Source organism: Zonotrichia albicollis, chromosome 33, assembly GCF_047830755.1.
Source record: "Zonotrichia albicollis isolate bZonAlb1 chromosome 33, bZonAlb1.hap1, whole genome shotgun sequence".
Taxonomy (NCBI): Eukaryota; Metazoa; Chordata; class Aves; order Passeriformes; family Passerellidae; genus Zonotrichia; species Zonotrichia albicollis.
The window spans coordinates 2,583,351-2,600,226 of record NC_133851.1 but is presented as its reverse complement, the minus strand read 5'-3'; the positions used below and the strand labels follow the sequence as shown (position 1 = coordinate 2,600,226).

General features: G+C 65.6%; 2 protein-coding genes across 3 annotated transcripts; one reads left to right on the top strand and one right to left on the bottom strand.

Moving 5' to 3' along the window:
- Positions 1 to 6,482: 6,482 nt before the first annotated feature.
- WNT1 (Wnt family member 1) lies at positions 6,483 to 9,225 on the bottom strand. Its single transcript, XM_074530617.1, has 4 exons — positions 9,093 to 9,225; positions 8,595 to 8,848; positions 8,139 to 8,404; positions 6,483 to 7,309 (listed from the first exon to the last, which is right to left on the bottom strand). Exons 1-4 carry the CDS (start codon positions 9,191 to 9,193, stop codon positions 6,821 to 6,823), a joined length of 1,110 nt encoding a protein of 369 aa, XP_074386718.1. The 5' UTR covers positions 9,194 to 9,225; the 3' UTR covers positions 6,483 to 6,820.
- Positions 9,226 to 12,790: 3,565 nt separating this feature from the next.
- Positions 12,791 to 16,071, top strand: ARF3 (ARF GTPase 3). 2 transcript variants are annotated; one of them, XM_074530616.1, is made up of 5 exons: positions 12,791 to 12,970; positions 13,460 to 13,513; positions 13,731 to 13,787; positions 13,868 to 13,992; positions 15,034 to 16,071. In XM_074530616.1, exons 1-5 carry the CDS (start codon positions 12,823 to 12,825, stop codon positions 15,193 to 15,195), a joined length of 546 nt encoding a protein of 181 aa, XP_074386717.1. In that variant the 5' UTR covers positions 12,791 to 12,822; the 3' UTR covers positions 15,196 to 16,071. The 2 variants fall into 2 exon arrangements, with proteins under 2 accessions (XP_074386717.1, XP_074386716.1); XM_074530615.1 differs by lacking the exon at positions 13,460 to 13,513 and having other exon boundaries at positions 13,677 to 13,787.
- The last annotated feature ends 805 nt before the right edge of the window (positions 16,072 to 16,876 follow it).

Here is a 16,876-nt window from a genome sequence, read left to right as displayed (position 1 = left end):
GTCACCCCCCCCCAGTGTGTCCCCCTGTGCTGGCACGTGGCCAGGGTGGCATCCAAGTGCCACACCTGGCTCTGGCCACAAGGGCAGTTGCAGCGCCCCGTGGCACAGGGGTGGTTCTACAGCCGGTATGGTGGCACCTGGCACGGCTTGGCATGGCCTGGCACGGAATAGGATGGTTGGCAAGGTGTGTGTGAGCCGCGGATTGTCACGGCACGATGCAGTCTGGCACAGCCTGGCACGGTTTGGAATGTGGCTTGGTATGACCCAGAACATCTTGGCATAGCTTGGTATAGACTGGCACAGCTTGGTATGGCCTGGCACAGCAGCCTGGCACGGCTTGGCAAAGCCCAGAACAGAGCTCAACTCAGCAGCCTTGGCACGGCTTGGCATGGCCTGGCACGGAATAGGATGGTTGGCAAGGTGTGTGTGAGCCACGGATTGTCACGGCACGATGCAGCTTGGCACAGCCTGGCACGGTTTGGAATGTGGCTTGGTATGACCCAGAACACCTTGGCACAGCCTGGTATAGCCTGGCACAGTTTGACATGGCCTGGCACAGCTTGGTATAGCCTGGCACAGCTTGGCACAGCAGCCTGGCATGGCTTGGCAAAGCCCAGAAGAGCCAAGCTCAGCTCAGCAACCTTGGCACGGCTTGGCATGGAGAGGAACAGCTCAGAACAGCTCAGTGCAGCCTGGCAGAGCCTGGCACTGCCTGATGCCACCTGGCATGGCTCAGCACAGCTCAGCACTGCTCGGCAAAGCCCAGAACACTTGGCACAGCCTGTTTGGCACAGCTCATCACAGCTGGGCACGACTTGGCACACCTTAGCACAGCCTGGCATGGCTCAGTTTGGCACAGCACAGCACGGCATGGCCAGCACCAGAACAGCTCTTTGCGACTTGGCACGGCTTGGCACAGGCTGGTACAGCCTGGCACGGCTCAACACAAACTACCACAGCTTGGCACGGCCCAGCACAGGCTGGTACAGCCTGGCACGGCTCAACACAAACTACCACAGCTTGGCACGGCCCAGCACAGCCTGGCACAGCTTGGCACAGGCTGGTACAGCCTGGCACGGCTCAACACAAACTAAGCTTGGCACAGGCCTGGTATAACCTGGCACGGCTCAGCACAAACTTACACAGGTTGGTATAACCTGGCACGGCTCAGCACAAACTAAAACAGCTTGGCATAGCCTGGCACGGCCCAGCACAGGCTGGTACAGCTTGGCACAGGCTGGTACAGCCTGGCACGGCTCAGCACAAGCTAACACAGGCTGGTATAACCTGGCACGGCTTAGCACAAACACAGGTTGGTATAACCTGGCACGGCTCAGCTCAAACTAAAACAGCTTGGCACAGCCTGGTATAACCTGGCACGGCCCAGCACAGCCCGTCACGGCCCGGCGCGGTGCCCGGCGGGGTGCCCCAGACGCGGGGGCAGCGGCGCTGCCCTTCCCGTGGGATCAGCTCCTGCCCAAAGCCGCTCCCGCCGGGAAATTCACCTTCTAATTCGGGCTGCGCCGGCGCCAGCGCCTTCCCCCGGCACCCCCGGGGCACCGGAACGCGCCGCAGCCTCGGGGGTCCCCCCGGGGCCACCGGGGGCTCAGCCCGTGCGGGTGACAACGCCCGGGACCGGGGGGTCTCGCCCGGTACCGGAGCCCCCGGAGAGGGACGCGTGTGGCCGCCAGATGTCGCCGCGCAGCCGGTGAGCGATGGCACCGGGGGGCACCGGGGGGCACGGGGGGGCACGGGGGGCACGGGGGTCCTGCCTGCCCCCGGAGCGGTGCTGTGTCCCCAAAGAACCGTCAGCCACGTGTGACATCCGTGCCGGGCAGTGCGGTGTCACCGGGGCTGGCGATGTCCCCGCAGGGAGCTGTGACCCTCGTGTGTCACCGGTGACGGCGGTGTCCCCAGAGCGCTGTGCCAGCTCTGGCTGTGCTCCCAGAGAGCCGTGAGTGTCGTGGGTGCTGGTGGTGTCTGAGAGCTTTGTGTGTCACTTGTGACAGCGATGTCACCACAGGCCTGTCCCCATGTGTGTGTCTGTGCTGCTGCCGCTGTCCCCAGACAGCCACAAGCCCTGTGTGTCACTGGTGGTGGCTGGCGTCCCCAGAGAGCCGTGTCTCATGTGTCACTGGTGTTGGCAATGTCCCAAAGGAGCCTTGTCCATGTATGTGCCAGTGCCGGCGGTGTCCCCAGCCAGCTGTGACCTTCGTGTGACAGCAGTGTCCCCAGAGATCTGTGTCCATGTGGCAGTGTCCCTGCAGAGCTGTGACCCTCATGTGAAACTGGCACTGGCCGTGCCATGTCCCAAAGGAGCCCTGTCATGTGTCACTGGTGTTGGCAATGTCCCAAAGGAGCCCTGTCCATGTATGTGGAAGTGCTGGCAGTGCCCCCAGCCAGCTGTGACATTTGTGTGTCACTCGTGACAATGGTGTCCTCAAAGATCCGTGTCCATGTGTGCTCTGCTGTTGGCAGTGTCCCCACAAAGCCGTGACCCTCACGGGCAGCTGGCACCGGCCATGCCATGTCCCAAAGGAGCCCTGTCCATGTATGTGCCAGTAATGGCGGAGTCCTCAGTGAGCTGTGACATTCGTGTGTCACTGGTGTCCCCAAAGATCCGTGTCCGTGTGTGCACTGCTGTTGGCAGTGTCCCCACAGAACCATGACCCACACGGGCAGCTGGCAATGTCCCAAAGGAGCCCTGTCCATGTATGTGCCAGTGCTGGTAGTGCCCCCAGCCAGCTGTGACATTTGTGTGTCACTGGTGGCAACGATGTCCCCAAAGATCCGTGTCCATGTGTGCACTGCTGTTGGCAGTGTCCCCACAGAGCCGTGACCCTCACGTGCAGCTGGCACCGGCCGTGCCACGTCCCACGCGTGCCAGCAGCGCTGTCCGTGTCCCCGCAGCGCGGTGTCACCTGCTGACACCCTGACCGTCCCCACCCCACCGTCCCCGCCGCGTCCCCGTGTCCCTGCCCGCGGTGCCGCCTCTCCCAGGCCGCGCGAGGAGCCGGTGGGAAGGGTCCGCTGAATGCGGCATTGTTGCGCGGGGTTGGAGTCACAGATAATTACCTCAATTAGTTACAATGGCAGAGTAATAAATACAGGCTTAGCGGCTCCTTCCCCACTGCGGCTTCTCAGATTAATCCAGCCCGGGCGAGCGGAGCTGAAAGGATTGATGGACAATTCATTAAACCCGCCGAATGCCGCACAAGGCACCCGTGAAGGCCGGCGTTAGCCCCCGGCGGCTCCGCTTTGTCCCTAATTGTTCGTCTCGGGCATTGGTCACCTATCAGGGAGTGGGTGACGGCGACGGTCCCCCCGGGGCTGGCATGCCCGGGGATTAGAGGCCAGCGCTGCCACCGTTGCTGGGCGCGTTGGCCCCGCGCCGGAGGAATGCGGCGGATGGGAGGGGGCGGCCGGACAAGCCGGGAGCTGGCGGGACGTGGGTCCGCATCGACCGGAGGCGAGGGGAGCCGGGACGGGGCTGTGCCGCTGGTGATGGTGACAGGGGATGCGATGGGATGGGAGGGGATGGGGATGGTCCTGCAGGTGGGATGGGGCCAGGTGGGCACAGCTCTGTGTGTCTGTCCTGCACCTCTGGATACTGTTCTGTCCTTCTGTCGTGCATTTCTGGAAATGGCAGAGTCCTCCTGCCCCACACTTCTGGGCACTGTCCTGTCCTGCATCTCTGGGAATGCCACAATTCCTCTGTCCTGCACCTCTGGGCACTGTCCTGACCTGTCCTGCACCTCTGGGAGTGACACAATTCCTGTCCTGCACCTCTGGGCACAGTCCTGTCCTGTCCTGCACCTCTGGGCATTGTCCTGTCCTGTACCTCTGGGAGTGACACAATTCCTCTGTCCTGCACCTCTGGGCACAGTCCTGTCCCTCTGTCTGGATTCTGGGAATGACACCGTCCCTCTGTCCCACACCTCTAGGCACAGCTCTGTTCTGCATCTCTTTGTGTCATCCTGTCCCTCTGTCCAGAAACTTTGGGCATTGTCCTGTCTTTCTGTCCTGCACGTTGGGGAATGTCACCACCCCACTGTCCTGCACCCCTAGGCATGGCTGTGTCCCTCTGTCCCCACTGTCCTGCACCCCTGGGCATGGCTGTGTCCCTCTGTCCTGCACCCCTGGGCATTGCTGTGTCCCTCTGTCCCCTCTGTCCTGCACCCCTGGGCATGGCTGTGTCCCTCTGTCCCCTCTGTCCTGCACCCCTGGGCATGGCTGTGTCCCTCTGTCCTGCACCCCTGGGCATTGTCCTATCCCAGCGCCCCACATTTCTGGGAATGACACCTTTGTCCTGGCAGCCCTCCTGTCCCTCTGTCCTGCATTTCTGTGTGTCTCTCTGTCCCATACCCCCAGGCAGAGCCCCCCTGCACCCCATCCCTGGACGGGGCTGTCCCATCCCTCAGCAGGCCCAGCTTGTGGCCACCATCCAGCTGTTACCCGGCTTCCCAGATGTGACAGCCTGCTGCAGGATGGCACCGCCCTCTCCCTGGCCCTCAGCTGGCCCACAGCAGCTATTTCCAGCACCCAGGAATATTTGTCCACGCCAGGGGAGGTCTGTGCCCCGTGCCCAGGGTGCCCCTGCCCACCTGGGGGTCGCGGCTGCCCGAGGTGCCCAGCAGGACACGCAGGAAAAGCTGAGTAACAGAGGTGACTTATAAGAATGTCATTATCTATATTCCTGACTCCTACCGCAGGAAAACAGGCTATTTTCATGCTGAAGCAGGAGCAGAATTTAGCAGGCAGATAACCCGGCAGGCGGGAGATGCTCGGAGGGTTATTTCGGGCTGTGTTCCTTTCCAGGCGTTTTCCTCGCCTTTTGGTATTTTATTCTCCACGCTGGGCTGTGTTTTGACCTTGGCGCGGGCAGCGGGGGCCCCCAGGGTGTTTTTCCCCCCCCTCCTTTGAGTCTCGAAACATCAACTTTTCCACTATCGGCTCCGCGGGATATTTCGGGTGGTGGCAGCGTCATCCCGCAGCCTTTGATGCGGTGCAGCCTCAGGGGCCCCGAGAGGTTCCCGGCTCTGGGGGGAGCCCGGGCTCTGGGGACCCCCGGGGCACCGGGCTGGGGGTCCCCCAAACACAGAGAAGGAGGTTTTGATGTCCCCAAGTGTGAAATAATGGTGCAGGGGGGATGTGTGGAGCCTGTGCCCGTCCCCGTGGGATGCCTGTCCCAAAAGGATGCCCTTCCCAAGGGTGCCCGCTCTGGGGATGTGCCCACCCCTTTGGGACTTATCCCAGAAAAAATCCCATCTCAGGGCACGTCCTGAGAGCTGAATTCCCATCCTGGTTGGGTGCCCACTCCTGGACTGTCCCAAGAGGATGCCCATTCCAAAGGGATGCCCATTCTGATGGGATGCCCATTCCAGAGGGATGCCCTTCCCAAGGATGCCCATTCTGGAGATGTGCCCACCCCTTTGGGATGCTTATCCCAGGGAAAAACCCATCTCAGGGCACGTCCTGAGTGCTGAATTCCCCATCCTGGTGTGGTGCCCACTCCAGTGGGAGGACTGTGCCAAGAGGATGCCCATTCCAAAGGGATGCCCATTCCAGAGGGATGCCTTTCCCAAGGGTGCCCATTCTGGGGATGTGCCCACCCCTTTGGGATGCTTATCAGGGAAAAATCCCATCTCAGGGCACGTCCTGAGTGCTGAATTTCCCATCCTGGTGGGGTGCCCACTCCAGTGGGAGGATTGTCCCAAGAAGATGCCCATCCCAGAGGGATGCCCATTCCAGAGGGATGCCCGTTCCAGAGGGATGCCCATCCTGAGGGAAGCCTGCCCCGCAGAAATGCCCATCCCATGCCAGCAGAACACCTGCCAACCACAGAGCTGCACCCCCCCGCTTCGCCACATCATTTCTCTTGTGGTCACACACGGACGTAGGGCTGTTTGTGGGGCCAGTGGCCATCTCTGTCCCCTCTGGCCCCTGCCCCGGTAACCTCGGTGCCCTTCCCCGGCCCTGCTTTTCCCCCGGAGCCGAGGGGAGCCGTCAGCCCCGGCCGGTAGCGGTGATGGACGATGCTCATTCCCTGTCTGTCGTCTTGTACCTCCCGGGGCCGCTCCCAACTCCCGGCCTCGGCGGCACCAGCCCGACCGCCCCGGCAAATTCCAGCATCGGAGATGCTGCAGTCAAGGTGCCATGGTGATGGGCGCCGCAGCCCTGGGGATTGCACGGTCCCGGCCGGGAGCGGCGGCGGCGGCGGGAATGGCTGCGATGGAGACGGGCACAGCGGGAGAAGGAACGGGGTCTGCGGGGAGGGGATGGCAGAGAGTGGAGGGAAGGAGGAGAGAGATGGACAGACAGCAGCCAGACAGGCTGATGGACGTGGAATGGGGATGGAGAAGTGATGGATGGACAGATGGACAGTTCATCGCACAGTTTGGGATGCATTGGTGTCCCCCCTCCTTCCCCCAGCTCTCCCCAGACACAAATCAGGGCAGGACTGATAAAAATATATTCTTTATTCTTCTCTAAAGGCTATCAATGACACCTGTAACAAAGCATCATCATTATTAATTATTATTATCTTTCATTATAAAAAACAGGGCCTGGGGCCAGCGAAGCAGGGGGGGGGGGGCGGCAGCACCAAACCGTCCACAATAAATATTTTATTTACAGCAAGAAGTGACCCCGTGGAGCCGGGGAGTGGCCGGCAAGGTGCTTGACACTGAGCCCACCCATGGCAGGACGGGGGTCCCTAGGACACATCCACACCCCGCACCCATAGGTGCCTTCAATCCAGCCGGGCACCCGTCATGGGGGGTGGGTGGCGCTGACCCCCTCCGGGGCCGGGCCGGGCAGCTCACAGGCACTCGTGCAGCACCTGGGTGTTGGTGCAGTTGAGGCAGCTGACGTGGCAGCACCAGTGGAAGGTGCAGTTGCAGCGCTCGGTGACGCGCTGGGTGCGCGTGCGGTACCCGCGCCCGCAGCACAGCAGCTCGCACCCGTCCAGCCCTGGCGAGGAGCTGTTGCAGAACCTCCCAGCCGTGCCCGCCGTGCCCATCTTCCCGCTGTAGGTGCAGAAATTGGGCGATTTCTCGAAGTACACGAGGTCGTGGGGCGAGGGGGGTTTGTGGGCCGGGTTCTCGGGCTCCAGGTGATGCAGCTCCACCCGCGACGCGCGGTTGCTGCCCTTGTTGCCGTAGATGACGCGGGAAGCGCCGTCGAAGCGATCCTTCAGGACATCACCCACGGCACGGAAGGTGGGCAGCCGCATCCAGCAGGTGCGGACGGTGCAGGAGCCCGACATGCCGTGGCACTTGCACTCCTGGCGCATCTCCGAGAAGACAGTCTGGAAGGAAAGGGGAATTTGGGGCTTTGTGAGCAGCCTGGGACCCCCCTGGGGACCACCGTGCTCCTACACCCCTCATTTCTGCACTGTCACATCACTCAGACATCACTTGTCCCAAACACAAGCACAAAACCCATCTCCAACTGTTCCCAGAACAGGCTGAAGGTTTTGGTGGTTGTGCTCATCTTTGTGCCTGGAAGGAAACGGGAATTTGGGGCTTTGTGAGCAGCCTGAGACCCCCCTGGGAATGCTCCTACACTCCTCATTTCTTCACTGTCACATCGCTCAGACATCATTTATCCCAAAGACAAGCACAAAACCCATCTCCAACTGTTCCCAATACACACATAGGAACAGGCAGAAGGTTTTGGTGGCCGTGCTCATCTCTGTGCCTGGAAGGAAATGGGAATTTGGGGCTTTGTGAGCAGCCTGAGATGTCCCTGGGGACCACCATGCTCCTACACCCCTCATTTCTGCAGGGTCACATCACTCGTGCAAAGATAAGTGTGAAACCCATCTCCAGCTGCTCCCAACACACACATGGGAACAGGCTGAAGGTTTTGGTGGCCGTGCTCATCTCTGTGCCTGGAAGGAAATGGGAATTTGGGGCTTTGTGAGCAGCCTGGGACCCCTCCTAGGGACCACCGTGCTCCTACACCCCTCATTTCTGCAGGGTCACATCACTCAGACATCACTTGTCCCAAAGACAAGCACAAAACCCATCTCCAGCTGCTCCCAACACACACATGGGAACAGGCAGAAGGTTTTGGTGGCCGTGCTCATCTCTGTGCCCACCCCAGTGCCCTCAGCAAGCCCCCGGTGCCCTCACCATGCGCCCGGCCTCGTTGTTGTGCAGGTTCATGAGGAAACGCAGGTCCCGGCCCTTCTCGCTGGAGTCCACAAACTCCCTCCCGAAGAGGCGGCCGAAGTCGATGTTGTCACTGCAGCCCCCCCAGTGCCAGTCGGGACCCCCGGGCCCACGGCGCCGGTAGTCACAGGTGCAGGACTCGATGGACCCCTCCGAGCACGACCGGGCCACCGAGTGTGTGACGCCAGCGCTGGTGATGGCAAAGATGAACGCTGTCTCCCGGCAGCCTGTGGAGGGAGCGGGGCCTCAGGGTGCTGCCAGGATGGGGAGGGGGCACCCACTGGCATCCCCAACCCTCCATCACAATGAGCTGGTGATGCCCCATAGACACCAGGGCTGCCTTGATGAGCATCCCAACTCGGGGGTGCATGGAGGAGGTCTGGGGGACCCCCGTGCTTCCCCTCCCACCAGCCTCACCCCTGTTGACGATTTTGCCGAAGATGTTGGGGCCCTGCGAGGTGGGGCAGTTCCAGCGGCGGTTGCGGAACTGCCACTTGCACTCCTTGATGGCGGTCTGGAGGCCGGAGCTGACGCTGTGCAGGATGCCGGGGTTCTGCCGGATCAGCTTGCGCTGCTTTCGGCTCAGCAGCTGCAGGCTGGGGTCCAGCACCAGCTGCACGTTCTTGGAGTCGGTCAGCAGGTTGGTGGACGAGGCCACGTTGATGATGCCCCTGTGGCACAGGTGGGCATGGTGACCCCAGCGCCTCCCTCCTCACCTCAGCCGCCCTGCAGGTTCCTCGCTGCCACCGCAGCATCCCCTGTAGGGATCCCAAAGGCGGCTCGCAGCCCCGTGTCCCCCCACACGCCCCATTCCTGCGCGCAGGGCAGTCCCTGCTGTTCCTGTGCCAGCCCCGCCCTCCCGCCTCACCACCCCGGTGCCGGTACCGGTGCCGGTGCCGGTGCTGTCCGACTCACCACCACCGCCCGCTGTTGTTCACTGCCAGCGTGTTGGAGAGGGAGGAGAGGGCCAGAGCCCAGAGTGCCCGGAGCGCCAGCCCCAGCGCGGCGGCGCGCATGGCTCCGGCCCCGGGAGCCCCGGCAGAGTGCGCGGGCGAGCGGCCGTCCCGGTATTTATGGTGCCGCAGAGCCCCCGGCCCGGCCGCTACATCCACGCGTGTTTCCGGACGCGCGGGGCGGCTCCGAGATCAGGACGGCCGCGGGGGGACGCGGGGAGCGCCGGGCGGGCGGGCCGGGCCGGCACCGCCGCCGCCACCGGGCTGCAGCCGGTGGCCGGGGCGCGGCGTCGGGGGTGCGGTGCCCAGCGCGCACCGACCGGGCCCCGGAGCGCGGCGTCGGGGGCTCCGTTCGCGATGCCGCTTCTGGGGAGCCGGTGCTCGGCACTCTGTGCGTCGGTACCGCTGCTGTTTCTCGGCGGTCCGTGCGCGGTAGCTGGTGCCGGTGGTCGGTACCGGCAGCTCCCCGGGGAGCCGGCACGGCTGGACTCGGCTCGGCGCGGCGGGTGCACAGCGCTCAGCACCCGGGAGCATCTTCCAGCCCCTTCCCTCTTATAGGGGCGGCGCGGAGGGTCCCCGTGGGCCGGTCCCGCCGCGCGGGGCCTCCCCGCGTCCTCGCCCTAACAATGGGGAGCGGCGGAGCTGCGGCATCTCTTACGGGGCGGCGGGAGCGGCGGCGCCGGGGCTGTCCGTCACGGCCCGGATTAGCCCGGCGGGGTGGCTGCGCCCCGGCCCCGTGCCCAGAGCTCCCGGCTGCCGCCCCCCGCCTTCCCCGCCGTCCCGCGCACACGTTCTGCAGGCACCGGCACCGGCCCGCGACAGCTCCCGGTGCGAGGAAATGCCCACCCGGGATGGCCCCGGACGGCTCCGGGCGCACGGAGGGAGCGGGGAACGGGGATAGCCCGGGATGTCCCGGCACAGCCCGGGGTGCACAGGGACAGCAGTGACGGGATCTCCCGGGACAGTCCCGGGCGCACGGGGGAGGCAGAGCTCCGTGACAACCCAGAGCGCACGGGAAAGCCGGGGACACCGTCCTGGGGCTTTCCGGGGGACGCGACGTGCCGTGCCCAGGGACGGGGACCGTCGAGGCTGCCGGGCGCCCCTCCGGAGCCCACGGAGCCCTGTCCCGTCCTACTCCGTGCCCGGTGGAACGGGGGCTACAGCCTCTTCCAGCCGCTGGAGCCCGGCTTGTCCCGGGCTGTCTCGGGCTGTCCCGGACCCCCGTGAACGGTGTGTACAACCCGCGTGGGCGCGGCACGGCCCCGCACGGCTCCCGCTGCCCCGGAGAGCCCGGTCTGGGCCGGTACCGGGTGTCGGAGGTAGGGATGGACCGGAGGGATTGAGGGAGGGCGGACAGAAGGAAGGGCAGGGGGTGCTCGGATGGCGGCGGCCGGACGTGCCCATGGCCAGAACCAGCCCCACGGGCACGCAGGGCCGGTGCTGGCCCGGTCTCGGTTGGGACACGACTGTCCCCGTCACTCCCCGCCCGGGCCGGTTGTGGGCGGGTGTGAAGTCCCCAGTGCGGGGCCCGACGGGCCGGGGGCCCTGAGCTGAGTCCCCCGTTGGGGCGGGAACCGGGGGGGGTAATCCCCCGGCCGCGGTTTCCCCGGACCAGTCATGCGGGGCCGGATTAGCCCCGCTGGCCCGTCACGGCCCGGGGCCGCCGCTCTCCAGTTTAATTCAAGGACGGACAAAGCCCCGGGACGGCGGCGGGGGTGGGGGGCTCGCACGGGCACCCACCCGCACCCCTTCCCCCGGCCCGGGAGGAACCCAGGGCCGAGCCGGGGTCTGCTCCAGCGCGGCGCTCCCGCCTCCCCCGCCCCGGTTCCCGGCCGGGCCGGGCCGTGTCCACGCCCTCGGGCCTCCGCCCCGTCGGGGCTCCCGGGGCTGAGGTCAGCGGCCGCGGGGAGGCCCCGGGGCGCGGCTGGGAGGGCCCTGCCCGGGGCTGTGCCACCAGCGGCGCGGCGCAACCGCGGCCCTCGCCTCCCCCGCTCCATCCCGGGACTCTCCGGTCCTCGCACTCGCTGCCCGCTGCCCCGAGCCCCCGTTCCCCCCATCCCCTCTGTGCTGCAGCCCATGGCGGCCCGGTGCTCGGGATCCCCCCCAGTTCTGGGGTGCTGCTGGAACAGTTCCCGCAGCCGTCGGGGCGCCGGGTGCTGCTCGGCTCCCCCGGTACCTGCCTGGGAGCGGGGGGCATCCGTTCTGTCCCGTGGCGCCGAGCAGGGACGGACAAGCGGACAACGGGGACAGACGGACGTGGGAAGCACCGGCGGGTTCCCCGCGCCCCGTCCCGTCCCCTGCCCAGCCTGCGAACACCGGGGCAGCCTCGGTACCGACCATACCGGCACGGTGCGGGGGTGCTCAGCCTGTCCCCCCGTTACGGTGCGGGGATCCTCGTCCCCCGTGAAGCACAGGGACCCCCCCAAACCGGGACGCTGCGTCCCCGGTGCTCACGGCGGGGGCGGAAGAGCCGGGACCCCGCTCTCCCCGTACCCCCTTCGGACTCGGCTCAGCCCCCCCGGTGCGGGTCCCGGTGCCGCCAGGACCGGGCTGATGGCGGGGTGGGGGGGGGGACACACGGGGACCCCCCCTCAGTGTCCCCCCCCTCAGTGTCCCCCCCTCACTGCTGCAGCCGTTGCCATGGTAACGCCCGGTGCCTCTCGCCATTGCACCCCCCGCTCCCCCCCCCCCTCTCCGCCGCTCCCCGCGCGCGCCCCCGGTCCCGGTGTGTTGGGGGGGAGGTTGCGGGAAGCGGAGCGGGGCGGCGGGAGGGGGGGCGGGGGGGGTTAACCGGGCGCTCTCGCGAGATCGGCGCGCTCGGGGCCTCCGCTTCCGGCGGCGGGAGCGGTGCAGAGTCAGCGGCGGCGGGGGCGGAACCGGCACCGGCACCGGCACCAGGTGCGGGGGGCCGCACGCCGCTCGGGGGTGCGGGGCGCGGGCATCGCCGGGGGGTGCGCGGGGATAACCGGGGGGGGGGGTCAGCACCGCACCGGCGCGGGGGGGCTGCAGCGAGTACCGGGGTGCCCGGTGCGGCGGGGGCGCGGAGCCCCGGTGGGTTGGGGTCGTACCGGGCGGCGCGGGGGGATGCGGTGCGGTGCGGCGGGGGCGGGGGGCGATGCGCAAGGGGGGGCGGCGCAGTGCGGGATGGAGAGGAGGGGGTTTGGGGGCGCGTTGTGATGGGGGGGTGGTGAAGAGGGGGAGCGGGGAATTGGGGGGTCCCGGGGGCGCGGGGGATGCGCACGGTGCGGGGGAAGGGGCGCGCTGCGGTTCGGGCTGGGTGGGGGGGGGGTGATGGGGCCTCCCCCTCCGGCGAGGTTGCGGTGATGGGGGCATCGTGCGGAGGCTGGGTCGGGTCCGGGGGGGCTCTGCTCTTCTCGAGGGGGGGACAGCTCTGCCTCAGTTTCCCTCAGTGCAGCGCCCTGGGCTGTCCTTCTGCAGGGTGCAGCGGGGGCCGGCTCAGCATCCCCCGAGCTGCACACGCAGACACCCCCATACAGTCCACAACCCCCTCCCCACCCCCCTTCATGGGGTCCCCCAAACCCTGCATCCCCCCAGGACACGAGGATCCCCGATTCCCCCCCTGCTCCGAGCACCGGGGACCCCTCAGCTCCACCCCTGCAGATTTCAGGGCCTCCCCCAGCCTGCCCCGTGCCCCCGCAGGATCCGGCCTCGGAGCCAGCGCCGCCGTCACCATGGGCAACATCTTCGGGAACCTGCTGAAGAGCCTGATCGGCAAGAAGGAGATGCGGATCCTCATGGTGGGGCTGGACGCTGCTGGCAAGACCACCATCCTCTACAAGCTCAAACTGGGCGAGATCGTCACCACCATCCCCACCATCGGTGGGTGGGCTTGAGGGGGGGGACGCCGAGCAGAGACCTCTCCCAATCTGGGCTCCTTTGAAGGGGCTGCCCCGTGCCTCAGTTTCCCTGCGCTGTTGCTCCTCGCAGGGTTCAATATGGAGACTGTGGAGTACAAGAACATCAGCTTCACCCTGTGGGATGTGGGTGGGCAGCACCAGAGGCCAGAATGGGGTGACCATGGCATAGCACCCCGGAATTGGGTGACCGGAGCCAGCATCCTAGAATGGGGGTGACTAGAGCCAGGGCCCAGAATGGGGTGACCAGAGCCAGCACCCCAGAATGGGGTGAACAGAGCTAGCATCCCAAAATGGGGTGAACAGAGCCAGCATCCCAGAATGGGGTGACCAGAGCCAGCACCCCAGAATGGGGTGACCAGAGCCAGGGCCCAGAATGGGGTGACCAGGGCTCCTTTGAAGGGGCTGGTGACTGCCCCGTGCCTCAGTTTCCCTCCAGTGTCGCTCCCCACAGGGTTCAACGTGGAGACAGTGGAGTACAAGAACATCAGCTTCACCGTGTGGGATGGGTGTGCAGGACCAGGACCCAGAATGGGGTGACCAGAGCCAGCATCCCAGAATGGGGTGACCAGAACCAGCACCATGGCCCAGAATGGGGGTGACCAGGGCTCCTTTGAAGGGGCTGGTGGCTGCCCCGTGCCTCAGTTTCCCTGCACTGTCTCTCCCCGCAGGGTTCAACGTGGAGACAGTGGAATACAAGAACATCAGCTTCACCGTGTGGGATGTGGGTGGGCAGGACAAGATCCGGCCCCTCTGGAGGCATTACTTCCAGAACACCCAGGGTAGGTGGCTCAGAGGACAGCGTGGTGGGGACTCGGGGAGCAGCACAGGCAGCCCTGATGGTGCCCCCTGCTCTGGCCAGGGCTGATCTTCGTGGTGGACAGCAACGACCGGGAGCGGGTGAACGAGGCGCGGGAGGAGCTGATGCGGATGCTGGCGGAGGATGAGCTCAGGGACGCCGTCCTCCTCGTCTTCGCCAACAAGCAGGTGGGGCTGGGGGTGGGGAGAGCCTTGTGGTGGGGGGAGACGTCCCTGGGGTGTCAGGGCAGCTGGCTGGTGTGGGACGTGCTGTGGCATCAGGGCTGGTGTCAAAGAGGTGGTGGGACAGAGGCACGGCCATGCCTGTGGCACCAGGGATGGTGGTGGGCCTTGGAGTCATCCCTGTGGCACCAGAGATGGTGATGGCCCCCAGAACCATGCCTGTGGCACCGGGGATGGTGGTGGCCCCCAGACCCATCTCCATGGCACCAGGGATGGTGGTGGCCCTCTCTGTGGCACCAGGGATAGTGGTGGCCCTTGGAGTCATCCCTGTGGCACCAGGGATGGTGGTGACCCCCAGGGAATTCCAGTGGCATCACGGATGGTGGTGGCTCTTGGAGTCATCCCCATGGCACCAGGGAAGGTGGTGGCCCTCCCTGTGGCACCAGGACGGTGGTGGCCTCCAGACCCATTCATGTGGCACCAGGGATGATGGTGGCCCCAGGGCAATCCCCATGGCATCAGGGATGATGGTGGCCCCCTAGGTCATCTCCATGGCACCAGGGATGGTGGTGACCTCCAGACCCATCCTTGTGGTACCAGGGATAGTGGTGGCCCTTGGAGTCATCTTCGTAGCACCAGGGATGGTGGTGGCTTTTGGAGCCATCCCCTGGCACCAGGGATGATGGTGGCCCTCCCTGTGGCACCAGGGATGGTGATGGCCCTTGGAGCCATCCTGTGGTGCCAGGGCTGTGTTTAACCCAGCTCTGTCCATCCCTGTGGTGCCAAGGCTGGTGTTTAACCCAGCTCTGTCCATCCCTGTGATGCCAGGGCTGGTGTTTAACCCAGCTCTGTCCATCCCTGCAGTGCCAGGGCTGGTGCCTCACATCCCCCTGGCACATTCCCCCTCCTCCCTGCAGCATCAGGGCTGCTGATGCTCCCCTGTGGCAGAGCTGTGCCCACCCCCATGGCATCAGAGCTGGTGCCAGCCCCCGTGGAGGGACATGGAGGGCTGGCATCCATTCCTGTGACATCCCTTGTGCGCTGCAGGACCTGCCCAACGCCATGAACGCAGCGGAGATCACGGACAAGCTGGGGCTGCACTCCCTGCGCCACCGTAACTGGTACATCCAGGCCACCTGTGCCACCAGCGGCGACGGGCTCTACGAGGGCCTCGACTGGCTCGCCAACCAGCTCAAGAACAAGAAATGAGGGGGGGGTCCCCTCTGTGCCCCCCCCCCGGGCCATGCCAGGGCCCCCCCCGGCCGCCCCCTCCCCGCCCCGGTTGGGTTTTGCTTTCTTCTGGCACCGGTTGCTGTGGGGTTTTTTCGCCTTTTTTTGGGGTTCCCCTGGTTCCCCTCGGATCTCGTGTGTGCGTGCGTGGAATTAGAGCTCTATATAACGCCCAGGGGGGCAGGGGCAGAGCCCTGGCAGGGTGGGATGGGGGCTGGGGGAGGATGGGGGCAGCCACCTCAGCACTGCCCTGCCTTGGGGGGACAGGGACACCCCGTCCCCATGCATGTCCCTCCTGCACCCCTCGCCTTCCTCTGGACCAAATGTGGGGGCAGCAGGGCCATGGGGAGGGGGGGATTTGGGATTCTACACCTCCCCCACCCTCCCAGCACCCCCTCCCAGCCCTGTTTGCCCCCCCTGGGCATTCCACACGTCCCCCCCATGTCACTTCGAGGCAGGTCTCCTTCCCGCAGCGTGGCCCTCGCAGAGGTGGCGGTGACACACAGAGCTGCCAGGACCTCTGTGGTCCCTTTTGGCCGTGCCCCCCACCTCACCCTGGCCACCTGCCCCCATCCTGTCCCCCCCCCCCCCATGCCAGCATAGTGATTGTATGTCCCTGCCCCTCACGGACGGACAGTGTCCCCCCCCCCCAAACCCGTTCTGTGCCCCCCAGCCCTTCCCCAGCACCGTATTTATACCCCTGGTCTGTGCTTGGTGTGACGTGTCGCTGCGGCTCTGCCCTGTCCAGGGACGTGTGTTCTCAGCCCCCCAGCCCCCCCCCCGAGCCTGAGACGGTGGGTGACCTCCCCTGACCCCCCCTGACCCCCCCCTTGGATATTAAACATGTTTTATGTAGCTCTGCCCCTCGGCTCTTCTTCCGTGGGGGTCCCGCCGAGGGGACGGTGATGGACAGCCCTGGGCTGGCTTTAATTAGAAAGAGCTTAACGGGGACCGGGGGGGGGGTGGGGTGGGGCTGGCAGGGGGTGAGGGGGGGTGAGGGGGGCTCCCCCCCCTTCCCAGGCTCATCTTTAGGGGAATATTGGATGAAATGGTAAATCCCATTAGTGCTAATCCCAGCTGGGGCGTGGGGACGGTGCCAGCGCTGGGATGGGCGCGAGTGGGGCTTGGCCCCCCCTTCTCCTTGTTGTCACCCCCCCTGCGTGGGTTTAGGGGGGCTGAGTGGCATTTGGGGCCAGCACTGCCGTGCCATGCCCGTGTCCCCTCTGGATGGTGGCTGGGGGGGGGGGGGTTGGCCACGTCTGTGTCATTGGGGGGGCTGTGGTGGGGGGTCCCTGGTGGCTGAGAGCTGCAGAGACAGGACTGGGGACCAGAATGGGGTGACAAAAACCAGAACCAGGGACCAGAACCAGAGACCAGAATGGGGTGACCAGAACCAACACCAGGGCCTGGAATGGGGTGACCAGAACCAGGGACCAGAATGGGGTGACTAGAGCCAGCACCAGGGCCTGGAATGGGATGACTAGGGCCAGCACCCCAGAATGGGGTGACCAGAGCCACCACCAGGGACCAGAATGGGGTGACCAGAATCAGAACTGGGGACCGGAATGGGGTGACCAGAACCAGCACCAGGGACCAGAATGGGGTGACCAGAGCCAGCACCAGGGCCCAGAATGAGGTGACAAGAACCAACACCAGGGCC